This window comes from Crassostrea angulata, chromosome 4, assembly GCF_025612915.1.
Source record: "Crassostrea angulata isolate pt1a10 chromosome 4, ASM2561291v2, whole genome shotgun sequence".
In the NCBI taxonomy this organism is placed as follows: Eukaryota; Metazoa; Mollusca; class Bivalvia; order Ostreida; family Ostreidae; genus Magallana; species Magallana angulata.
Window position 1 is genome coordinate 19,782,868 of NC_069114.1, and position 22,089 is coordinate 19,804,956.

At 35.7% G+C, this 22,089-nt stretch overlaps 1 protein-coding gene across 1 annotated transcript in view; it reads left to right on the plus strand.

The window, feature by feature from the left end:
* Positions 1-1,261: 1,261 nt before the first annotated feature.
* LOC128180319 (glypican-6-like) overlaps positions 1,262-22,089 on the plus strand; it is a 31,230-nt gene continuing 10,402 nt past the window's right edge. The window contains exons 1-4 of the mRNA XM_052848337.1: positions 1,262-1,681; positions 10,879-11,037; positions 14,780-15,171; positions 17,402-17,567. Of these exons, the coding sequence (XP_052704297.1) occupies positions 1,510-1,681; positions 10,879-11,037; positions 14,780-15,171; positions 17,402-17,567 (889 nt within the window). The 5' untranslated portion in view covers positions 1,262-1,509. The remainder of the gene's footprint in view (positions 1,682-10,878; positions 11,038-14,779; positions 15,172-17,401; positions 17,568-22,089) is intronic.

Below are 22,089 nucleotides of genomic sequence, written 5' to 3' on the forward strand. Positions count from 1 at the left end.
TGAAAATTAAGTTACGAAGATTTTACACTTAAGCATTATTTGAATGTTGTGCGTTTGATTGTGAATTAGTGAAAATGCACTAACTGCGTAAAATAATTAGTAAGAAGTAAGTTTTGAAACAAAATTTGATTGAAATAAGTCAAAGAAATTTGAACAATTAATGTCAAGGTCATTATTGCACCATATGTTCATTTCACCATGGATTGGACACAAATTAACCATGCATCGGACAGTTTTCACTGCATGATTTCTTCTAATAATATGGAGATTATGTGCCCATTCCTTGTGATATACTTTAAATGTGAAGTAGAATAAAATTAAAACAAATAATTGATACAAACATTTTACTCAGACCTCTTTAAAATCGAGTTTTACGGATACAGCCTTTTTAGTCCAAAGTTCCTGTATGAGCTGGCACGATAAAAAATCCCTTATGATAAATATTCCTTTAAACAGAAGTACTAGTCTAAATTCCTATATGTAGATTTGAGAATTTACATTAACAGAAATCTGAATAGCAATTGAATAAATTAATTTTTCCGAACCTTTGTATTTTTGCATTAAAACCAGAAAATATGTTGTTATTTTAATCTCTACTGTACTGCTATAGCTGTCCGATGCTTGGTAAATATTGTCCGATCCATGGTGAAATAGTTCAACACTTCATTAATTTGCTTTATTTTCTACATTTTTAATTTTTAACAATTTTACAATTTTTTCTCCAATAATTAAGCAAGGGGAAAACCTGTAACTTTTAAAACAAGTCTCATTTATATTTGGACGATATTTGATGCGTGAACAAAGGGGAAAATCCAAAGGTGTCCGATGCATGGTGAAATCACCCTACTAGATCTTGACCTTAATATTCATTTATACTTTCTTTAACTGGGATATACGTTATCTCCGAATATATATAACTAATCTGATTGGACCTCTTTGGTACACGGTTCATTGGTCAACCCGTTAACCGAAGCATTAGCTTGACTTGGTCCTTTATGAATGAGACTGTAGTGAATGTTGATTGGGTACATGTGTAAATGATTAGCCAATCAAAAAAATTCGCACCTACGGTAAAATTTTTAACGCAGTCAAAAGTAATTTTGATCATTAATTTGAACGAAGGCAACGAGAGCAACTTATTAGTCAACCTTTTTTTAAAATTAAGTTTTTATATCGATATAAAAAAAATAGTAGAAAACAATCATCGCGATCCTTTTTTTTTCAAATACGAAACTACGGTCGCTGTTCCGTTATCGACCCCCGCTTACCAAATAGTGAGTGTAAACACACATGCCGAGAATGGTAGACGGATGAAGGGAACTTACGTTGCTTATTTCGTTGGAGGATTTTTAATTTTATAGAAATATGTGAGGAAGATCAACAATATTATGATTCGAAGAAAAATCTGTGGATTTTTTGTTTTTAGTTAATATTTTTTTGAAACGACATTGTTTCGACAAGCGGTGAAATATTTCAGTAAGCGTTGAGAAATTTCCAACTTAACAGAAAATGGCCGACATTGGAAGACAAGGGGCTGTGCAGTTTCTGTTAACATTGAGTGTGTTTTTTGTTTTGTTTGTTCTTGGACATTGTACACTTGATTTGGCCTGTATAGAAGTGAAAAAAGCTTACACGGAGAAAGGCTTAAATGAAAATGAAGTTCCCATTCAAGCAATTTCGGGTAAGTCAGCTGTTCATGATATTTAATGAAATCTGTTTAACGATGGGCTTGTAATCAATGGTAATAGAAGTTCTCATATTTTTAATTCGAAAAAGAGTCATAATTACTCTTGATTTCAATTAATTAGAAATTGGGGAAATAAATCATGTGAACTGTTCAACATTTATTTCATGAAACCTCCTTCGTAAATACTGTTTTAGACCTAATTTGTTTTCAATTGTTTTATGGTATAATTCTTTAAGACTGAATAATTGTGAGCCATATTGAAATTACTTGATGTCAAATTCCAATACCAGGTAGCCTAATTGAGCTAAGTTTGAAACACAGATTTGGTCTTTCAGCTGATGTTGAGTGTTAATTAAATGACTTTTATAATTGCCCTGACTTAACCATAATCTGATTATTTTCTTTGAATGTGGAGAATTTCTTTGGGGCCACTTATGTCACCTTTGATAATTGTGTGAGTTAATGTGATTTAATTCCTATTGTAAATCATGGATTTACAAAAAACTTCATATTAAATTTGAAATGAATTCACTCTGACTCTTTAGATGTGATGTCATTTCAATGTACATATAATAATTTTTTTTTCAACCAATATAAGCTACAAATACTTCAGATTAAAATTTGTGTATAGAATAGAATTCATAAGCAGTGACCTTTTGTTACATTTTTTTCACTGAAATGCTAATTTCACATAAAAAATGAATAAGTTATGCAAATGAGATTCCTTTCAAGATTGATAAAATGACAGTACAACCAAAACCTAATTACTCTGGGATGAATTCCTATAGATCAATCTTTTATACCTACAGATTATTGTTTTTTGATTCATTGATTTTAACATATATCAATTTAAGTATAATCATAAGAACCCAGATAAAAACACTTGAGGAATTTCTTTTTTTTGATACATGTAGGATTTGTTGGGTTTCACTTTGTACAAACATTATGCTTTCACGCCATCACTATCTGATAACTCTTAATTCCAGTCATGACTAAGTTAATGGCTAGAGTATTATCTTTTTATTCTAAACACACCATGGGTGAATGTTTAAACCCACACCGGCTACTTAGAGGTCAACTGACCTAGACTTTGTTGATTGCTGGTTAAACACTCCAGAGTTGATCTGAAATACCAGACCTAGGCATAATTTAGTTAACCCACTCCTTGCACGCATAGGAATTAATGGTGGAAAATAAATGGGGAAAATATGGAAACTATGCTGTACATATTTACAAAAGAAGTTTCTCTGTAACTAGAATTGATTAAAAAGGTATTGATTGATTGGGGGAAGGTTATTTTAGGCCAAAGGTGACTATAGGTAGATAAAAAAGTTATTTGGGACTTTTTTTTAAAGATCATTGTTGTATACGACTCTTATCAAAAATCACATGTACATATTGCAACAAGCTGAAAACACAAAAGACAAATCAATTATTTAGGATCAGAAGAAATGCACTGGAATTGACATCCATCCGGATTAGTGTTACGGTGTTTTTATTAAAACATTTTGGCAGGTATTAGCCTCGGAATAATTAATTGAAATATTTGTTTAGGGGCAGGTTTCATATGACACCTTTGGGTACTGTACTTGGTCTGGTTGCATAATTGGCAGGGTATTTGTCACATTGCCACCCTACAAGGAAGACATTAAAGGGGAATTAACATACAAACCCAGGGTCCACCAACAAACAACCCAGCTCCTTTGTCCAGGGGCCCAGCGGGTGGCCATATCACATTGTAATCTTACGTCATAAAGATTTAATTGTTGACTTTCTGTTTAGAAAACGGGGGTAAGAAGTTGATAATGTTTAAAGTATAGCTTCAACACATTATTAGGTGGGGCTAGTGTTGTGATATTGATACAGTGGTAAGATACTAATTCTATTACTGCCCTGTGGTGTCGGGCTTGATAAGTGTAGTCATTTGTCAAGAGTAGATGTCCATTAATTACCACACAAAAGGCTACAAAGAAAAATGTACTTGTTTTACAAATGTAGTCTTCAATCCTGTGTCAAGGGGCTGATTGATTATGACAAGGGAACAAAAAATTCCATTGGAAAATATTTGGTCAATTGCCTTCTCCATGTGCTATTCTTTCCCCCAGAATGCTGTTTTGGTGAATTTATGTTTTGGAGAGATATTAACTAGTAAGTAATTGATGACATACATCAATAGGGATTTAGAAAATGGTGTCTCAATGAGACGTACATGAAATTTGACCACGGAAGTGAAAAATCAAAGCATTCGTCTACCAATTTCAAAATATTAGACAACAATTGCATCAGTTCATTGAAGAGTAGGTAAAAACTAAGGACTTCTGTTTCCTTCCAAAATAACATCTCTTGTCAGCTGGTGAGAGATAAAAGCTTGCCTTTGTCCAGAATGTTGACTTTAGCCATCCTGGTATTGTTTTTAGACCTGGGGGTTATCTCGACTGGTAGAGATAAATAAATGGGATGATGTGTTGGGAGATGAGAGGTCACCTGTGGAGAATATATAATCCATCAGCGGTACAAGCACACACTAACAGTGAGGGAGTGATGGGGAATCGGAGTGTCGGGGAAATCAGTGCCCCCAATGGTTGGCATTGGAAGGATTATAAAGGGTGGGGGAAGAATGGATGTAACATTTGACAAGAAACATGCAATAAAGTAGGGAGTTTATGGAGAAATAGGACCCCACCCTCTCTATCCCTTGGGCCAGGTGTTTGGCTGGCTCTCAGGGCAATCCTGTGTAATGGTCACATCCACACTACACACTCCTCTTCTTCAGCTGTATACACAGCCCCCATCAATTTTCAGTTGAGACAGTGAGTTACTGTACCATGAAGTGATAAATCTGTGTGGCAAAAGGATGGAAAACCAGATGATGCATTTGGAGAGAGAGAGAGAGAGAGAGAGAGAGAGAGAGAGAGAGAGAGAGAGAGAGAGAGAGAGAGAGAGAGAGAGAGAGAGAGAGAGAGAGAGATGATATTTGGCATGAATTAGCTCTAATTACATCATTTACGTGACTGCCATGATGTCCATGTTTTAAGCATGTAATTGACTGTTCTGTACAATAGCATGAAAACAACTTGTAGTTCAGACTTCAGTACCTGTTAATAAAACATGCAAAAACACCCTAAACAGCATGCAAATTAGTACAACATGTGTCAGTAGTAAAAACTGTGCAGTTTGTAGCATTGAATTTGTTCTGCAGTAGTCACTAGACTTTCAAAGAATAATCTGATTTGTTCGTGAATAGAAACATAGTAATGAAAATTCAGCTTGTGCAGTGGAAGTGCAGACAGAAATGCCAGACGCAAGGGGAAAAAAATCGGCTCAGGTTTTGTCTGATGAAAGTAATTACCCAACATCCCTAGGTAGATCTGATTTTTCCTCCCTAATAAAAATGGCGGTTTTAGAGGCGTTTTGTCTCGAACTGTGAAAAACTAAATCTCCCATATGTAGCAGGCCCCTCAACAAGTCAGGGGTAAAATCAATAGGGGGAAAAAGATTGCATCTTCATGCTGCCATTAGCCACAAAGAAACAGTTACAGTGATCAAATCATTCCGACAGTAAATTGAGAGAGAAAAAAGCAAATTGAAATCAATGCTAGCCTATTGTAACAACTTTATACCCACTGTAGGTTTGAGATTGCAATTGTTTTGCACAATTGCTCAGTGATTTGATGCACTATAAAGCAAAAGCAGTTTTAACATTAATGTGAAAAAAATGCTTAAATATATCCTTTTCCCCATCTTTTGTTTTCCCTTTGAAGTTTTCTGTTTGATGGAGAGTATACCAAGTGCTTGGGAGTGATCACAATGTCATTATTGTATTGGCAATTCGCAGTTCGTTCCAACACCTTCAGATATTATTTCAGAAGGTGAGCTCAGTACGATGTTAACAGTTTTTTTCTGATGAAGAATAGACTTTTGGACGAATTATTTTGGGGTCAGTTCTCAGACCACTCTGTCACTTTTCTCCCAAAAGTCAGACTTCATCACAGGTCTCGATAAACCTGCTATGTTAGCTTATAGCCTCCTACATGTGGTTAGTTTATGATGGCTGAGCTGCTACATAGTTCTTGTGTCTAGGTCACTTAAGGTCATTGGTTGCCAGTAGTTACATCATGTGTAGGCTCGCTTGCTGTCACAAGACCATTTGATGGGGGTGAAGTGTCACTCCATGTACCAGGAAAATATTCTGTTTTTTAGGGAAACATTTAAAAAAAAACCAGTACCCTTACTTGAAATTGTGATATATATATCATTGTTGTTCTTTTTAGGAAACATTTTGTGAAAAAATCTTACTCTCATACAGTTAATACCCACACATGGATGTCATTTTTAAGAGTTGTACTTCATCCTAAGTAGAATAATTGTCACAGGGCTAAGTAGTAAAAGTGTCATGCATAATAGTGAAGTACTTCTTGGTAAAAAAAAAAAAAAAAATGAAATAAAGAAGAGGACAAATTGATGAATGAGAAGGCGCATGATGAATGGGAAGAGGCAGTCTCTGTGTACAATTTATATAATGCTGGCTTGTGTGTTTCTAGCAGTCTGTAAATTTGGAAGACGGCACTATCAGGCTTGATATGCCATCTTTTCCAAAGAAACATTGCTGTCTATTTACAACATAAATTCATTTATCAACACGTCTATATATCAGATTTCAGTATATCAACATATTCTGCACACTTTCTGATATAAACAAATGTTGGATTTACTAGGCAAATATTTAGAAAATGAAATTTATAAGTCAGCGGAATGCAATTTCAGCAGCAGTGTTTATTACGGGAATTAAATTTTTTAAATTCGTTATCTCTCTCTTTCTATCTAATTCCGTTTAGGCAACAGCGGTGTATTTGCAACAGTGAGCTCAGATAAATTGCTCAAAAAAATAAGTCTGAACATGCTGATACACTTGGGAAAGGGATACACAATCGAAGTAATGAAAGACAAGCATCTCGTCTTTGTGTACTCTTTAATTAAAGAGACCTGCATTAAGGACTAGACAATATAAACATGAAAAAAAAAATCTGACCAGATCTTTTGGAGGATAACCTGGATTAGATGTCTATATACCCCAATGACTTGGCAAGTTCTTGTTGTCTGGATGTATTTATAACTAGAGTACATGTGGTCCAGTCATGCAATGACTATAAGCAAGAGGATAGAGTTTGCCCTCTCTCCATTGAAGGCTTAGAGCTCGGTCTAAAAAAGATTACAGGTTGGACCATTAGAATATTAGGACAATCATCAGGAGGAGGTTTATCGTAGCTCTTAACCCTAACACGCCTAGGTTATCAGAAGCATTTTTATCCCGATTTTTATTAGGTTTAATATTTTCCTACGGATTCTTCAGCTTGATCCACATGCTTAATGTTTACGATGTATGCACCTCGCTGATATAATTTATAGATGTACACGGGCCTTCTAGTTTGCCAGAAAAATCCTTCGATATTGAACTACTTATCAAATCGAGAAGATAGTAATGTGTATTCAAATCATTCCTATCACACAGATGGGTTATAATAAAAATCAATCTCTTCAGTACATCTAGTTAAATTTCCCAAGGGGACTTAAGAGGTTTATCATGGTCTGTCATGGTTAATAAACAGATTTTTATTGTGATAATAATGGGATATATACATGGAATAAATGTGGGAGTGATACATATGAGTGTACAGCAATAACCCGTGTGAATAATGTTTCTTGTCAGAGGACATTTTACATGGCCAAGAGTGACAAGTTATCTCCCCTTTGCAATGAATTATACAGTAGGGTCATCTCACATTTGCCCATTCTACTACAGTACATGCAATTCATTCCAATGTGAACAAGAAAAATCTTAAGGGCACATCTAGGCATTCATTTGAAAATTACATGGTAGTTAAAAACTTGGTGAGAAAGAAGAAGGAATAACCCATTTGAGTAAGATAATCTGATTTTTGAGACTTTGCTTCATTTGGTCTCTCACAACTGGCTTTGAGTTTGTATATACACCTGGTTATGTTAAAAAGGACTGCGACGTGCATGGTGGTACAAGAGGTTTCATTATCAAGGATTGGCGGGCCAAGAAATCAGACCCTCTGTATACAAAGTCCTATAGAAGGATGTCGCAAAGAGGACTATCTTGTGCTTTGTTGTTGTATCTAGTTCTGCTATTGCCTGACTTTTGAGTGACAGCTAAAGACAATCGCACGTGCCCTTTGCCAGGGTATTTTGTATTGTCTCAATTAACCAAAGGTATGGCTGCTTACTCATCTTCTTAATGCAGTCAGCAACGTACATGTATGATTTGTTAGAGACAAAAGTTTAACGGGTGCACACAGAAAGACCTGATAAATCGGAGCATATGGTTGAATGGTAATTTAGATAAACTGATTTCTATCTTTCTGTCTTTTTTCTTGGATGGGGTGAATGCCCACGGGTTTAAATGCAGTAATTGTTTAGATCGTTGTCTGTTTTGAGTATTAAATTCAAAATGGTGTGTAGTGTGAATATTTGGATTACCAGTAGAAGAAAAAAAAAACCCTCTGATATATTAACTGTGATATTTACATAATTACCACCATTTTGTTTGATATGGTCAAAAGCGAACACTAATCCACCATTTATTACGTGGATTTAGAGAGAAAGTCACCGTTTGATTTGGCAATAGTCCTCCAACCATGCCTACCCTTTGTTACAAAATTGGAAAATAATTGAGTCCCTCTCGAAAATAATCAAGAGTATTTAAGTGTACGAAATCATGAGGACCATTATGAGCCTTTGTTAGGTAGTGTACCAGAAAAGGGGACTTTAAGCGGTCGAGATTGAAATCTAGAAAAACTACGTCTTGAATTGCTGGTTGGCATGATATGGTTTTACCACACAGAATTTAGCCATGGTGATCACAGTAAAAAAAAATTAAATCAAAAAATGGTTGACGAGAGAAATCGGGATTTATTAAATGAGTTTTATTTTGTCTTGGTTAAAGTTTTGACTAATTTACCATTAGATGGTGAAATCATCTTTTTGAGGTTTGTTTTTTGTACTGGTAAATTTTGAAGTAGCTAATGTTTAGTACATGGTGAAATCATCTTTGGATGACCACTAAGGTCTTGAGGTTAAATTTGAAGATTTGGACTCCTTGATGTGAAGTTAAGTTGATCTGGCTTGGTATTTATGGCATTTTGATGATGCTTGTTGGGCTTTTCTCCTATTTGAATGATTGCTAATCTGTGCCTTTGTATTTTTCGTCCAGATATTTCTTTTGTGGACCTCTTATGAATGGCAAATGAGTTTGTGGCTACGTTTTCATGGGGGCTGCTGCTAAAACCGCATGACCTCATGTCAGGCTTATTAAACATTTGTTGGAAAGATAAGGTTAATTAATCCCTTCCTGCCTAAGAGGTTGAACCCATTCAAGGAAAAAAAAAATGTGAAATGCATGATGTGCTTAAAATATTTTTAGTTTAAATGTTGCATTTCTCAGATGCTTGCGATTTAATCATTTTGGCAACTTCTGAAATGCGCAATTTGCATAATGATACATTATTTACTCTTAGGTCATTTATTGTAAAACGATATTTGATACGCGTTGCAGAGTTAACAAAAAGTGCCAGACACGGCTTGCATTGTCCCATTAATCTCGTCCCCCTCTTTCAAATTCAATCTTACGGTGTGTCAAAGAAGACTTAATACTACTGATGGTTTCTTTTGAAATCGGCCTCACTTGAGGGCCACAGTAGATTTAGATGTATAATATATGTAAATATGAAAGATCAGATTCACCAATCCCCGCAATAAAAGGTTTCATTCATTGACAAATTTTATTCACCTTTTGAATTTAGGGAAAAAAAAAAAATTCCTTTTCAAATTCTCAATTTCTTTTTTTTTTTTAATCATTGGATATACCCGATGTGTAATCTTTTATTCTATCTTGATTTTCTGTTTTCACAAAACACACAAGATTTCATGAATTATGGATTAGACTTTTGCAGTCAATGGGTAACAAATAATGTATATATATCATGTATAAAAAATAAGTCTGGCTTACAAGTATTGGTTTGAAAACTTCAAATTGAATTCTCACCTTATTTGCATAATCCTATCGGTTCTGCAATGAAGTTTCAATAGGAATATGAAATTACCTTCATACAATGAATGATTTTACGTCGAAGGCACTGGAAGGTTAAAGAGTGAAGATTGATAATGCTAGTAAGCTTTGAGGAAATATATATTAAACTACCCTCAATGTTAAAGGATGCATGATGTTGTTTTTTCCCAGTTATAGTTGATTTATCGTATGGTTTCCGAATACCTGTCTAATAACACAGTAAATCAACAACTGTGGATGAGATGCTATGTTGCTACTTAAATATAAAATATATAAACTTCAAATCATTTGATATGCATCTGTGCATGCATTCACTGTGAAAAGACCTTGAAAATCCATGCATTCAAACATGGTACAATTGAACTTCGGTGTCTTGAACACCGATATATGTTCCAATGGTTATGTTGAAGGGATTTGCAAGTCCCAACCACTATACTTTAACTAATTTACTCTTGATATTTCAAAGTTTTGAACCAGTCACATCTAGTTCTAGACAACGAGGTTTGACTATGTACCACCATATAATTTCGTTTGGAGAAAAAGGGGGGGGGGGGGGAGGGAGGGGAGAGGTAAAATCAGCAAGGTTGCATAAAATACAGGTTATCGTAGATCTGAAGGCATTGAATTCCATCCATGTTTTGGCATACCATGTTATTCCGATAGACGGAGGGCCCTGTTTCACCGTGTAGAAAGGAGAAGCCTCAGATGCCGTAGAGCAGAGCTTCTGGAAAATGTCGGGCCCTCCGTGTAATGAGAGGCAAGATAAACCAAGCATGTTAACTCGCTTTAATTAGAAAGCTGTGAAAGATATATTGTTAGTGCAAGGTATTTCCTCACTTTATTTCGGTGCATGGATTAGTTAAGACTGGGCGCACCAAAGTAATTTGCTTGCAGATGGTGCAGAAATATGTCTTTTCTGATAAAAAAGTGCACTAAAATATGCATCATATGTTTTTAAAAAAGAAACAAAGATTTGCATTCTTTAAGTGTTAAGAACTGCATTTAACCAAACTCTGAATGAAGTGGTTTTCTGTACAAGAATGCAAAACATAGAACACTTTGCATTGTTAACATGTATTTGTATTTTATTGTTATATTGTAGGGGACCATTTAGAAGTTTGTCCGCACGGATCAACATGTTGTACCAGAGATATGGAATCCAAGTTGAAAGACTTGAGTGCCAGGGAATATACGAGAATCGTAGGAGAAGCTTTTAGATATGCCAAAAGTACATTTGTAACAAGAACAAGAAAATTTGATGGTAAGTAGTCAAGTCTACAAGATGAATGAGATAATTTAGAGACTGAAACAGAACATTTTATAGGTTGAAGTAAAGCACCAGTAGACCAGAAAAACACCCAAAAAACATTGGAAATAAAAACACTTGAATTGAGCAGGATTGGTAACATCTCTGTTGAAGACAGCACCCCCTTCCACTTACACGTGCCCCATTTGATTTATCCCTTCCTTACATTTCACCAGTGCTTGTGTGTGTACTAACATTAGGTAGTTACACTCCAAGTCTGGCAAAAAAAATCTTAACTGCTGCCAGAGCATTGGCAATTCAAATTCAATTGCACCACCATCTGCACAGGGATGAAAGTCTGCTCCATATGTGCCCAAGTGTTTTTATTTTTTACTTTCTTTCATTTATTAAAAAAAAAATGTAGAGTTTGATCATGATTCAAATATTTCAAGATTGTTAGGTTAGGTTAGAAAGAATTAAAAAGGTGTGTTTTGTGTTTGTGTGTGTGTGTGTGTGTGTGTGAGAGAGAGAGAGAGAGAGAGAGAGAAAGAGAGAGAGAGAGAGAGAGAGAGAGAGAGAGAGAGAGAGAGAGAGAGAGAGAGAGAGAGAGAGAGAAGTACGAGTTAAAGCGAAAATTACTTTTTTGAAAGTACAAGATTTTTCTTGGTCACATTCACATAAATTTATACATCTAGCTGAAGTTATATACACAGAAAGTTATTGTTAGTTTGATTTTGAAGGATATATATTCCTGAGAGGGAAGAAAATGTCAGCTACAGATCATAAATTAATGATAAACTTTTGACAGTTGGAGGCCAGAACCGTCGGACTAATATTAGCATGCATGTGACAGATGGTCACTGTTTATGACAGGGTCTACTGGCCTCTATTTGGCCTAGGAAGAAAATTCATTATTTCCTAAATTGATAAATATCTCCATTTATTAAGATACCAGACAAAAAGCTATTTGTTTAATGCATTCGTGAAATTATATCAAATAAAATTCAAGGAAAAAGTCAGTGGAGCATCATCCATTATAAATTATCCACTCCCCGATAAATGTAACAGAAATCATTTTCTACTTCACCACGTTTCATTGAATTCATGAGAAAAAATTGATTTCTGCTATTAAGGCAAGTGTTTTGCTCTTCCTGTATCAGTGTATTGTGGGAAGGGTGTTGCCGCATTTAAGCCATAAAAGGTGTGATTTTACAAACGAATCATGTCGTACTTGCCATCTACAAAGGCAGGTATGATCCGAACCAAGAGCTGTAACAACTTTGTACTTTGTAATTTGAAAGAAATTGCTCTTTGTAATGGAATTGCCCTCTAACAAGTTAATTAAGTATAATTCAATCATTTGTCACAAACGGTTTTTCATTCCCAAACCTTTTTTGATAAGGGTTGTGACATTTGGTAGATAAATTGAGCCATTTTGAACAGATTTATCGCTACCATTTACAGTGCTGTGTCTGCCGCCAAAACAAGGCGGTAGGGGATTCACAATGGCCATACCTATGACCCCCGCGCGAAACATTCACCTCAAAAAGTTCATTCCAAAGCAAACCATGTATGTAAAATGAAATAATAAACCCATTATAATTCTCGTGATAAACATCAGCTTGATTTCCAGTCATTAAATTCATAGTCAGGACTAATAACCAATTCAGACTGTGTAATTGGGGGTAGATACAACTAATGATAAGTTCAAGGGAAATCCAGTTTTTCTAGCTTTTTTGTCTGTCATCCTAGGGGTGTGCTAATATTCTTTGTTGGCACCTATTATAAGTATGGTAGGTGAGGAATTTTTGAGACTGTCAACTGTATTCTTTTGTGTCTCTGCTTACTGTCAAAGAGAGACCCCTTAGCCCCAAGCACTATCACACTTGATCGCTATCTAGGCCCTTCTAACTGGTCTCTAATGAATTTGATCTAATTATGCCAGGGAGATGTGAGGAAAGTCAAGATATATTCCCGATTATTAAACCCTGTATCCTTGGGGCTTAAGTCGGGGAAGTTATTGCCAGTGATATTTTGGCAGGTCATCTATAGCCCCGAACTGCAGTGGCTTTTGTAATCGGATGAACAAATTCGTTTAAACCTCATATTAGTAAATCAACTATTGATGGTTCTTCTCTGGCTGTTAAAATGCGGACCCTGTTTGCTTAACATACATCGAAGGACTAACAATTAAAGCTCACAGGGAACTTGTTTTTTATTTATTTTCCTATTTGAAATGGGGAAAAAAGAAGAACTAGTCTCATTATTCAACCATTTTTTGCCAGCTGATCAATTAAAATAGTTTAATGTACTTGTATTGACAGACCATTTGTTTCGACAAAAATATTCTTTTATTAAAAAGAATGTCTGGGGTCAGATCAGGCTGGGGGTTTTGGGGATTGAAAGAGAATAAAACACCTTCTAGTTGGCCCTCTTTCATAATTATAGTGTGTCTAAACCAGAAGCACTTCAGGAAATACATAACAAGGCTAAGGTCTGGCCATTTTGTATTCCAGCTTGGCAAATCACCATTGACTCCAATAGAACCCGCTATTAAGTTCAATTTATGAACTCTGCCACAATGAGAGGGACAAGATTTAATGGTCGAAAATAGAGAACTGTATTTAGCTGTAAATATTGCCTTTAAATCTTGAGCTCGGAGCAGATAGTCAGACCCTTCGTCATCCATCTTTGCCCTGAAATTATATAACTCGTGGGATATTATTTTGTTTGATGATTGTCAAACTCGGTTGAACAGAAATCGTATTTACTGTTTTGTAGAAAGTCTCGAGAGCAAGCATTAAGGGTATGTTATCTGAAGTGATTTATTTACTGCGCATTCTAAATCATGCAGCATACACTCCAGAATAAAGTCAACTGTTCAGGTGGAAGGGGGGGGGGGGGGTAACATTTATAGTTGTAGTATAATAACTATTTTAATGCTCTTTTTGCACAAGTTAAAAAAGAAAAAAATTCTAATCATAAATTTTAATCTGTTTCATAAGAACCCTTTTATTTGTGCAAGATGGAATCGTTTTTTTGTAAGAAATTGACTAGATTACATATGAATGCTTTGAATTTTTTGTGTTGCTGCCAGCAATAACAAGAGCACGCATTTTGAAATTACATAAATATCAAATTAATAAAGTCATATCAACCCTCAGAAGTAGAGTTTTGAACCAACTTATAAACACATTAATGATTCACAGATAATATGGTTAAGCTAAGGGAGTTTTTTTTAAATCGCAGGGAAAAAGTTCGTTATTATGCAATTGAAATGTTTTTTGCGTGAGTTACTACAGCTGTTAAATTTTAAAGAAAGTCAAAGTTAAAGGTGGTTCCTTAAGATGTCATTTAAGGGACACGAATTTGATAAGGTTTTATGTTTTATATCAAAAGTTGAACATTTTGATAATAGTAAGTGACAATTCGAAGGAAAAGGGAAAATAACTTGGCATTTTCTGTCATTTCCCCGAAAATCAAGTCATCTTGATAAAGATTTAAATATGCAGAACATGTTTCTTTTCTTTCTCCTTTTGAAAAAAATAAGAAGAATTTTTTTCTTTGCAAATGATAAAAATGAAAATTTTTATGATAATAAGTGATAAAACTTGATAAAAAATAATGGTTTTAACAGGAAATATTTTAAAATTCTTTGACAATGATGTGAATAGACAATAATTAGATCATAATTATCTATCTAATTACGGTAGCAATTATCAACATTAACATATATTTTTCTTTAATTTTTTTTCAGAATTCTTCACAGCTTTATTAGACAAATCAAAAAGAGACTTGCATACTATGTTTGTGAAGACATATGGATTATTATACCAGCAGAATTCACAAGTATTTACGAGTTTATTTGAAGACTTGCGGAGCTATTACAAAGGCAAGGACATAAGATTGACGGATGCATTGGACGGGTTCTTCAAAAAATTGTTCAGCAAAATGTTCGAGTTGCTTTCTGTTCCGCACAAATTTTCGGATCACTACTTGGAATGTGTGACCAGTCAGATGGAGAACTTGAAGCCGTTTGGAGATACTCCCGGAAAACTTTCAACGCAGGTCAAGAGATCTTTTGTCGCAGCCCGCACTTTTGTGCAAGGCCTTGCTATTGGACGGGACGTAATCGTTGAAGTTTTAAAGGTTAGTATGACGTTACATGTTTTGTTTAAATCAAATATCTTCAGTTCCTTTGAACAGCTGCATTACATATAATTAAGAGTTGCAGCTGCAATTGTTCTTTCATCATTTGCTAGGGTAAATTCTCGATGGTTGGAGTAAACAATCACATTTCGATAATTATCTGTTTATTTCGAAGGACACGAACAATATCAGGAAAAGTTCAAATCCATTAGATTCTCATTTGTGCAAGAAATGGCCAAAAAAAAAAAGGAAGAATTATTTTGCATTCTTATCCAACTGCAAAACTTCTGCATTTGTAAACCGTAAAAAGAACACTGGATTTCATCAACTGGCTAAGATCAAACGATTCACAGCAGCTACAACACAGAGGAGTTTCGTCTTCTGTACTTGTGCGGCTCCATTGGCATTAAACCTTTGAGCTTCCAAAGAAAATTTATTGTTTTTCAATTAGGATGAGGAGCTATGAAGATTGTGCATTTTGTTCGAGAATTGCTTTGTTGCAGCAATATGTCATCAGCTGATCTATCTGGATGGCACCGGGCCAAACTGGTCAAGATTTAGATATGTATACACCATTGGTGAGCTCTGTTCGCTGCCACTGTGCTGCAGTGGAGGGATCAACAGTTTCTCCTCTCATCCATGTTAATCAAGCCCAAGATTGACCAGATTTCGTAATGAGCAATGCTAAGCAACATTGTATCGACAATTTCTGTCAAGATACACTGTCAGATAGGAATCTATCCCCCCTCTCCAATGCTGGGAAAGATGAACGAACTTATCAGGCATATGTGAAGGGGCTTTGGTGTTTGCCCTTATCTTTTAAGGACCTTTGTTTTTCTCTTTTTTACCTGGCTCTGACTTTGGAATGATATCAAGAAAAAGGTATTTTGTTTGGCCGAGGGTGATTTCATCTAATCTTTTAGTAAAATCACAGAGAGTCGTGGTCCCTATGAAGTCAACTATGCGAAAGAACCCTCCAATTCTTCTCAGGTATTTTCAGGTGTCTTGTCAGTCGCAGGTGAAACCTGCTTCCATAGAGCACGTGTTTCCACCTCACATTTCTATATATCTCTGTGGAAAATGGAAACAGTTTCCCTGCACATGGCCTCTGCAACAGTTACATTGTTAGATACCCCAAAAAATGCACAACCTTATTTAACCTCTGTTTCCTGTGCCGCAGGTAAAAAACAGGAATGCAGTAATACCTGTAGTATAATTGTCTGTGGCCTGTTTGTCATTGTATAGACTTCTGTTCAGAATCTCGGGTTACGCTGTTAGGGAGGGCAGTCCAAATTTGTATGTGTCTAATCGCACTGTGAAATTAAGGTGCTAAAGTTTCTGCACATCACACATAGTTGTGTCCAGGACCCCTGTCTAGCCCGGGCTGATTGCTTCAGGTACACAATCATCAGCTAAACAACGCAGGTAAATCTCAGGTGTAAACGAAGCTATCACACTTTGGATAGCGGAGTTGGTTGGCTAAAGGGGGGGGGGGGGGAGCTTCTATAATGTTACATGGCAATCTTTTATATGAGCAGACATACAGGGATTTGACTTCAGAGCTACTTAATCTCTGTCAACTTGGCTGTTCAGTAGTCCAATGATCTTGTCATTACCATGACTGTCCACTGTTTCCAACCTCAGATGTCTATAAATAAGATAAAGACAATCCAGGCCTATTTTCTCTCTCTCCTTGTTACAGAAAGAGGTTTTAGGGCAGATGAAAAACTAATTCATCGCACATGTTTCCATATTTTTGCTACGGATGTCAGCTAGAACGAAAGACTTGAAAATACTTCCAGTTGTTCTGTCTCACAAACATATGCCGTATGTCAGCTGTGTATATCAGAAAATGACAAAACTGTCTAAATGTACAGCTTGTTTAATACTGAGTTCAACATACATGTAACAGCATAATAACATACTTCCTAAAATGTACATATTTCATATTGAATTCAAGCAGCATAGTACATGTACAGTATAAATAGCAATCGTCTTATTGCAGAGACATTCATTATGTCCTGTGTATATTTTAACACTTTTTAAGAATAAAGGGGAAAGAAAATTAAATTGACTTTTTCTCTAAGCATGATTCATTAGAAGTGCTAATTTGCTGTAATTTTGTTTTTATTGAAAACTATAGGAAGTTTAAAAGGTTAATTCTTATAATTAACACAGAAATGAAGAAATATTTCAAAGCCAATTAACAGTTGATGATTTCTACTCTTAGATTCCCCCCACTGAGGCTTGTAACAAGGCCCTGATGAAGATGATGTACTGTCCCCACTGTAGAGGGCTGACCCAGACCAAGCCCTGCAATAACTACTGCCTCAACACCATGAAGGGCTGTCTGGCCTACCACTCGGAACTCAACGAGCCCTGGAACGAGTACATTGGTAAGTCAAACTCTACGTGTCAATGGAGAAAATAGCCAGAGATGACGAGATCGCTATCAGATAAGTGAATAAAACAGTTACGACCCAGAATGGCGATAAGAGTATCTTTTTCTTCCCACAAGATGTGACTGGCTTTTGATAAATATTTCACTTGAGAGTTTGTTGTGTGTGGAAATTGGAAATGGTTATAAGTGTTGACATTTTAATGGCTAAAGTCAACTGGGAAGGAAGGGTTTTTTAGAAGAAATGGTGTTTCTCTGTGTGTGTATGTGTGTGTATTCGGAGATATTTTTTACAGCTGTGAAATAGCTGCCTCCCAGCTATCTAGAGGTCATTGCTTCAGAACCTCCCGTTGTCAGTCCACGGTAGGAAAAGGTCTAATTCATCGGGAGATGTAGAGAGTGCGTAGTTTCTAATGATTCTGCTCAGGTGAAGGCAAGGTTACTTGCAAGACCTCTTGTCTTAATTGAGCAGAAAATCTATAGCACTTATGCCTTTATATGTCATCCAGAGGAGGCCAATCCGTTGGTTCTGATAAAATGGTTCAGTCGTTAATAGGAAATGGAGAATCAGGGTTAGATATATAGAGGATGTCTATTAAATGACTTTTCCATGTCTGGCTTCCAAAGTATTTGGTACGGATACAAGCAAATTCAGAAGACAAAAGGCCTTAGTTGTTTTAAAATCACAACATTTCCCACAAGGAAAGAGTTAAAAGAATAGCTTTCAGAAAGATAGTATTTTGTGTAGTATAATAAAGTATCAAGGGCTAGAAAAGTGCACACCACTTAAGTATCTCTTTACTCTCAAGTGGGACTCTTAGTACAAACGCATGATGTATACTTACTGGTGTTATTTATACTAAACAATTCGGGCTATTGAGGAAATTATTTAGGAATCAGATTTCCCCAGTAAGTAGGAAGAAATTGAAACCTCGAAAAGGTGTGGTTTTGTTACTTTGAATACTGATACTAATTTAACATTTCTTATTAAAAGTATATATTTCAAATTCCTGTAAACTTTTTTTAAGAAAAAAGTGGGTTTTTTATAAACAAGACTTATTAAATAATCTGGAAAAAGAAAAAGTACGAAGTTAATCGCAATAACAGAACTAGCGAATAGCTCTTATGAGTTATCACTGCAATCAATGTACGAAATCAAACCCTTTATGTTTGACCAGGAGCAGAAATTAGATTGGTTTTGGTGAGTCACTATTGGTTAGCTATGACTGTAGACACTCGAGTATTTATAAACAAAACTCGATTGAACCGAAACCAGGATGAGGGGGTGTCATTACACTTAAACCCACTAAACCACGGAAAACACAACATGTTCATTGAATTTTTCTAAGTGACTTATGATTTAAGTGGAAAAAAGAATGACAGAGAATTTCCCAGTCATAAGTTGTTGAGTTCATTTTGAAAGAAACTGAGAGTCCAAGCTCATTCATGTTTTTACTATACTTTGTACTTTTCAAACTAACATGAACTAGTGCTGATATATTTCAAAGAAATTCATACGCGTGTAAGAAATTAGAGAAAAGAATATATCTGATTTTAGTTTCTTTACTCAAAGACTTAAATAAAATCTCCTGTAAAATTTTTATTTTAAAATTGTCAAGTATACCAGTAACTAGAAAAGGTGAAAGGAATGTTCACCTCTCCACCCTTTGCTGCAGTCCATTCTCTGAAATTGAGTTATTTGAGTAGAACAGATCTTTTTTGCACACAGAATGAACATATTTTGGAGGCGGTGCTGTATGGTTTTAGGATTAACCAAAGACTGTGTGGTCTCTTATTGATCCACAAAAGTGATTCACGAAACAAAAATGGTGTTGTGTCTTCGATTTTAAGAACTGTCAGAATTTTATGCCTGGTTTTCAGGCCAGGGAACACCTCTCTTTCTCTCAGTCTCTAGGTTTCTGTGAGTCATTACATTAGCACACATGCGACAATACCCAGCCAGACCCAGAAATCAACAATACAGCCAGGAGCTGTCCAATGGAGGATTATAAATGACAGTGATTGCAAGCATAAAGATCAAACAAAGTGGGGTTAATTTTCTCAATAAGGACTATACATGTACACTGAAAGAAAGGGGGAGATTCCTGGCCGTCAGACTTCAAGAGGCAATTTAGATAATAATTTGTCAATTTTTCAGGGAACGCAAATTTTCAACTGTTCAATATTGAACAGGAAATGGTTGAGAGATGATAAAATAAAAGACCTGCAATAAAGTTTAATCAATGCCAAAGCAAAATTGATCTTTTGTAAAGAAGGAGGGAAAAGGCTTTGTATGAGTGGTCACGTAATCGAATCGCATGTCCCGTTTATTCCGCAACAGTGTTAATTTTTATTATTCTGGACTGAAGTAGTTTGTTGTTTTTTTTTCTTGTCTGGTAGCCAGGAATTTTATGTTTTTCTAGGGACTTGGGTTTAATTTGGTCATTTTGTTTTTTTGAGTAGTTTCTCTCTCTGTTTTATTGCGACACGATTAAGGACAGGTATCACATTGTTCAAGTGTTGCGTTGTTAGATGACAGGCTGAATTGTTTAAATATTTCCCCTGATAAGAGCCAGTACACATGTATGACCGTACATTTCACTTTATACAGGATGTTTTTAGCCCGGATTAAACTTTCTACCTGGGACTAGAATATTCAGGTGAAAAATTTACTCAAACAAATGACATTTGTGTCAATAATGGGGGAAGGGGGGAACTGTCGATTTTCACTTTAATAAAATTGAGGAAAAATAAAATCATACTCTTAAAATTCACAATTAATCTGATTCAAGAGGGGGAAGTAGGGTAGGGGGGTGTCTGACATTCATTGCAATATAGGGAAAATGAGTTCTCCTGTGATCTAGTTACAGGGAATAGGACAAGGAAATTAGATTTTGATGTCCCTGGTTCATTTTCCTATCATATCTGGGTGTTTCAATCAGTTACATTAGTGCTAAGGGAAATTCATACAGAATTTGAAGATTTATCTACAAAGCTTTCTGATTTCAAAAATTGCCTATGAGAAGGTGTTGGGATAAAATTCCATTATGAGGAACTTAAGAGAGAAAAAAAAATGTAGTTACGTGTGTGAGAATGTTATCAAAACAGAAATGGCAGGCATAAAACTTAGTAGCAGAGATAACATGAAATCAGCAGAGTGGATTGGGTTGGCCTAATGATACAAGTGCTGCTTCTATAAAGAGCATGATAGCAAAGATTGGCCCAGATGCTGTAGTGAAGACTTTTGTGTTTATTTGATAAAAAACTTATCTTTGCCTAGCTTTCATCCCCACGCTTTCTTGTATATATATGTCTGTTTGCTCCATGGTGTCATAAATGTATCATATGTGATATATTGCAGTTTAGAGGGTACAGCATAGCTTATGCTGACTGCAGCATGCAGTGGTTTTGTTGGAATAGTACATCTCTTTTTTTGGACTCTGTCTGAAATATGGGCTGCTTGCTGTATTTTGGGATTTGAACTTTTATACTGGACCAAAGATGGAAAGGCTTGAGAGAGGTTGATATCCATTGTCCTGAATACAGACCGGTGCCAGACAAACAATAATTGTTTATAAATCATCTCACGAATGTCAAGAAAGTGTCGTGCTAGCAATTTCGTTCAATGGCCATTTTTTTAACTGCGATAATATCTCCACAATTTTTTTTTTTTTATGTCCACATATTGTGTATTGCCTTTTCACTTGTATGGCTCAAAGGTATTCAAGGTTTCTTTTTTTGACTTTGTCCTCGGTCATTTAGCCAACCTCATCTAAGGTCACAGTGTAGAATTTCTTCCCAGAATGCACTTGCCTGCATTTGGGGTCCGTCTGCGGCTGACTTCCAGCTGTTTGACTAGAACTCGTGCTGAAACTTTTTACTTACATCTGCTGCTGATTGCACAAGACCAAAAAAAAAACAAACCGATTTTTAACAGAGCTGAAGTGAATGTATTTATTTTTTATGTAGATTTGCTGGGATAGTAGCAGTTTTGTTTTTGAAAGGGGTTCTGTGTCACTGACGTAACTAACAAAGGCATTAGGATATGTTTTAAATTGTCTTGCAATGTTTTTTCTCGTGCTCTGTTGAGTGTATGGTTAAGGGGGGTGGTGTTTTTGGGGGTTGGATTTTTTGGAGGGTTTTTTCGATGAAACTTTTACAAAATCGGTATTTGATGGTAGGGTGGAGACGATGCTTCTAAGGGTTATTACATTCCAGAAATGTCAAAAATAATAGAACCTCATTATGTAGAAAAGATGTGTATTGCATGTACTCTCATAGCTTTTTAATGATCAAGGGTTGACCAATATAGACTATATAAAAAACTCTGGAGATTAAAAAATCTCAGCAGACGGCTCTAGGAACAGTGGGGGGTACGCTGTTATCTGACTCACAGTTCAGATTGTTTGGCAATAAAGGAAAGGAAATGAGGAGTTACCAGATATTACACAAGCCATGGACCCACCAGTCAATATAACAAAATTGTCAGAATAATCAAAGGCATCACCTGCCAGCCCCCA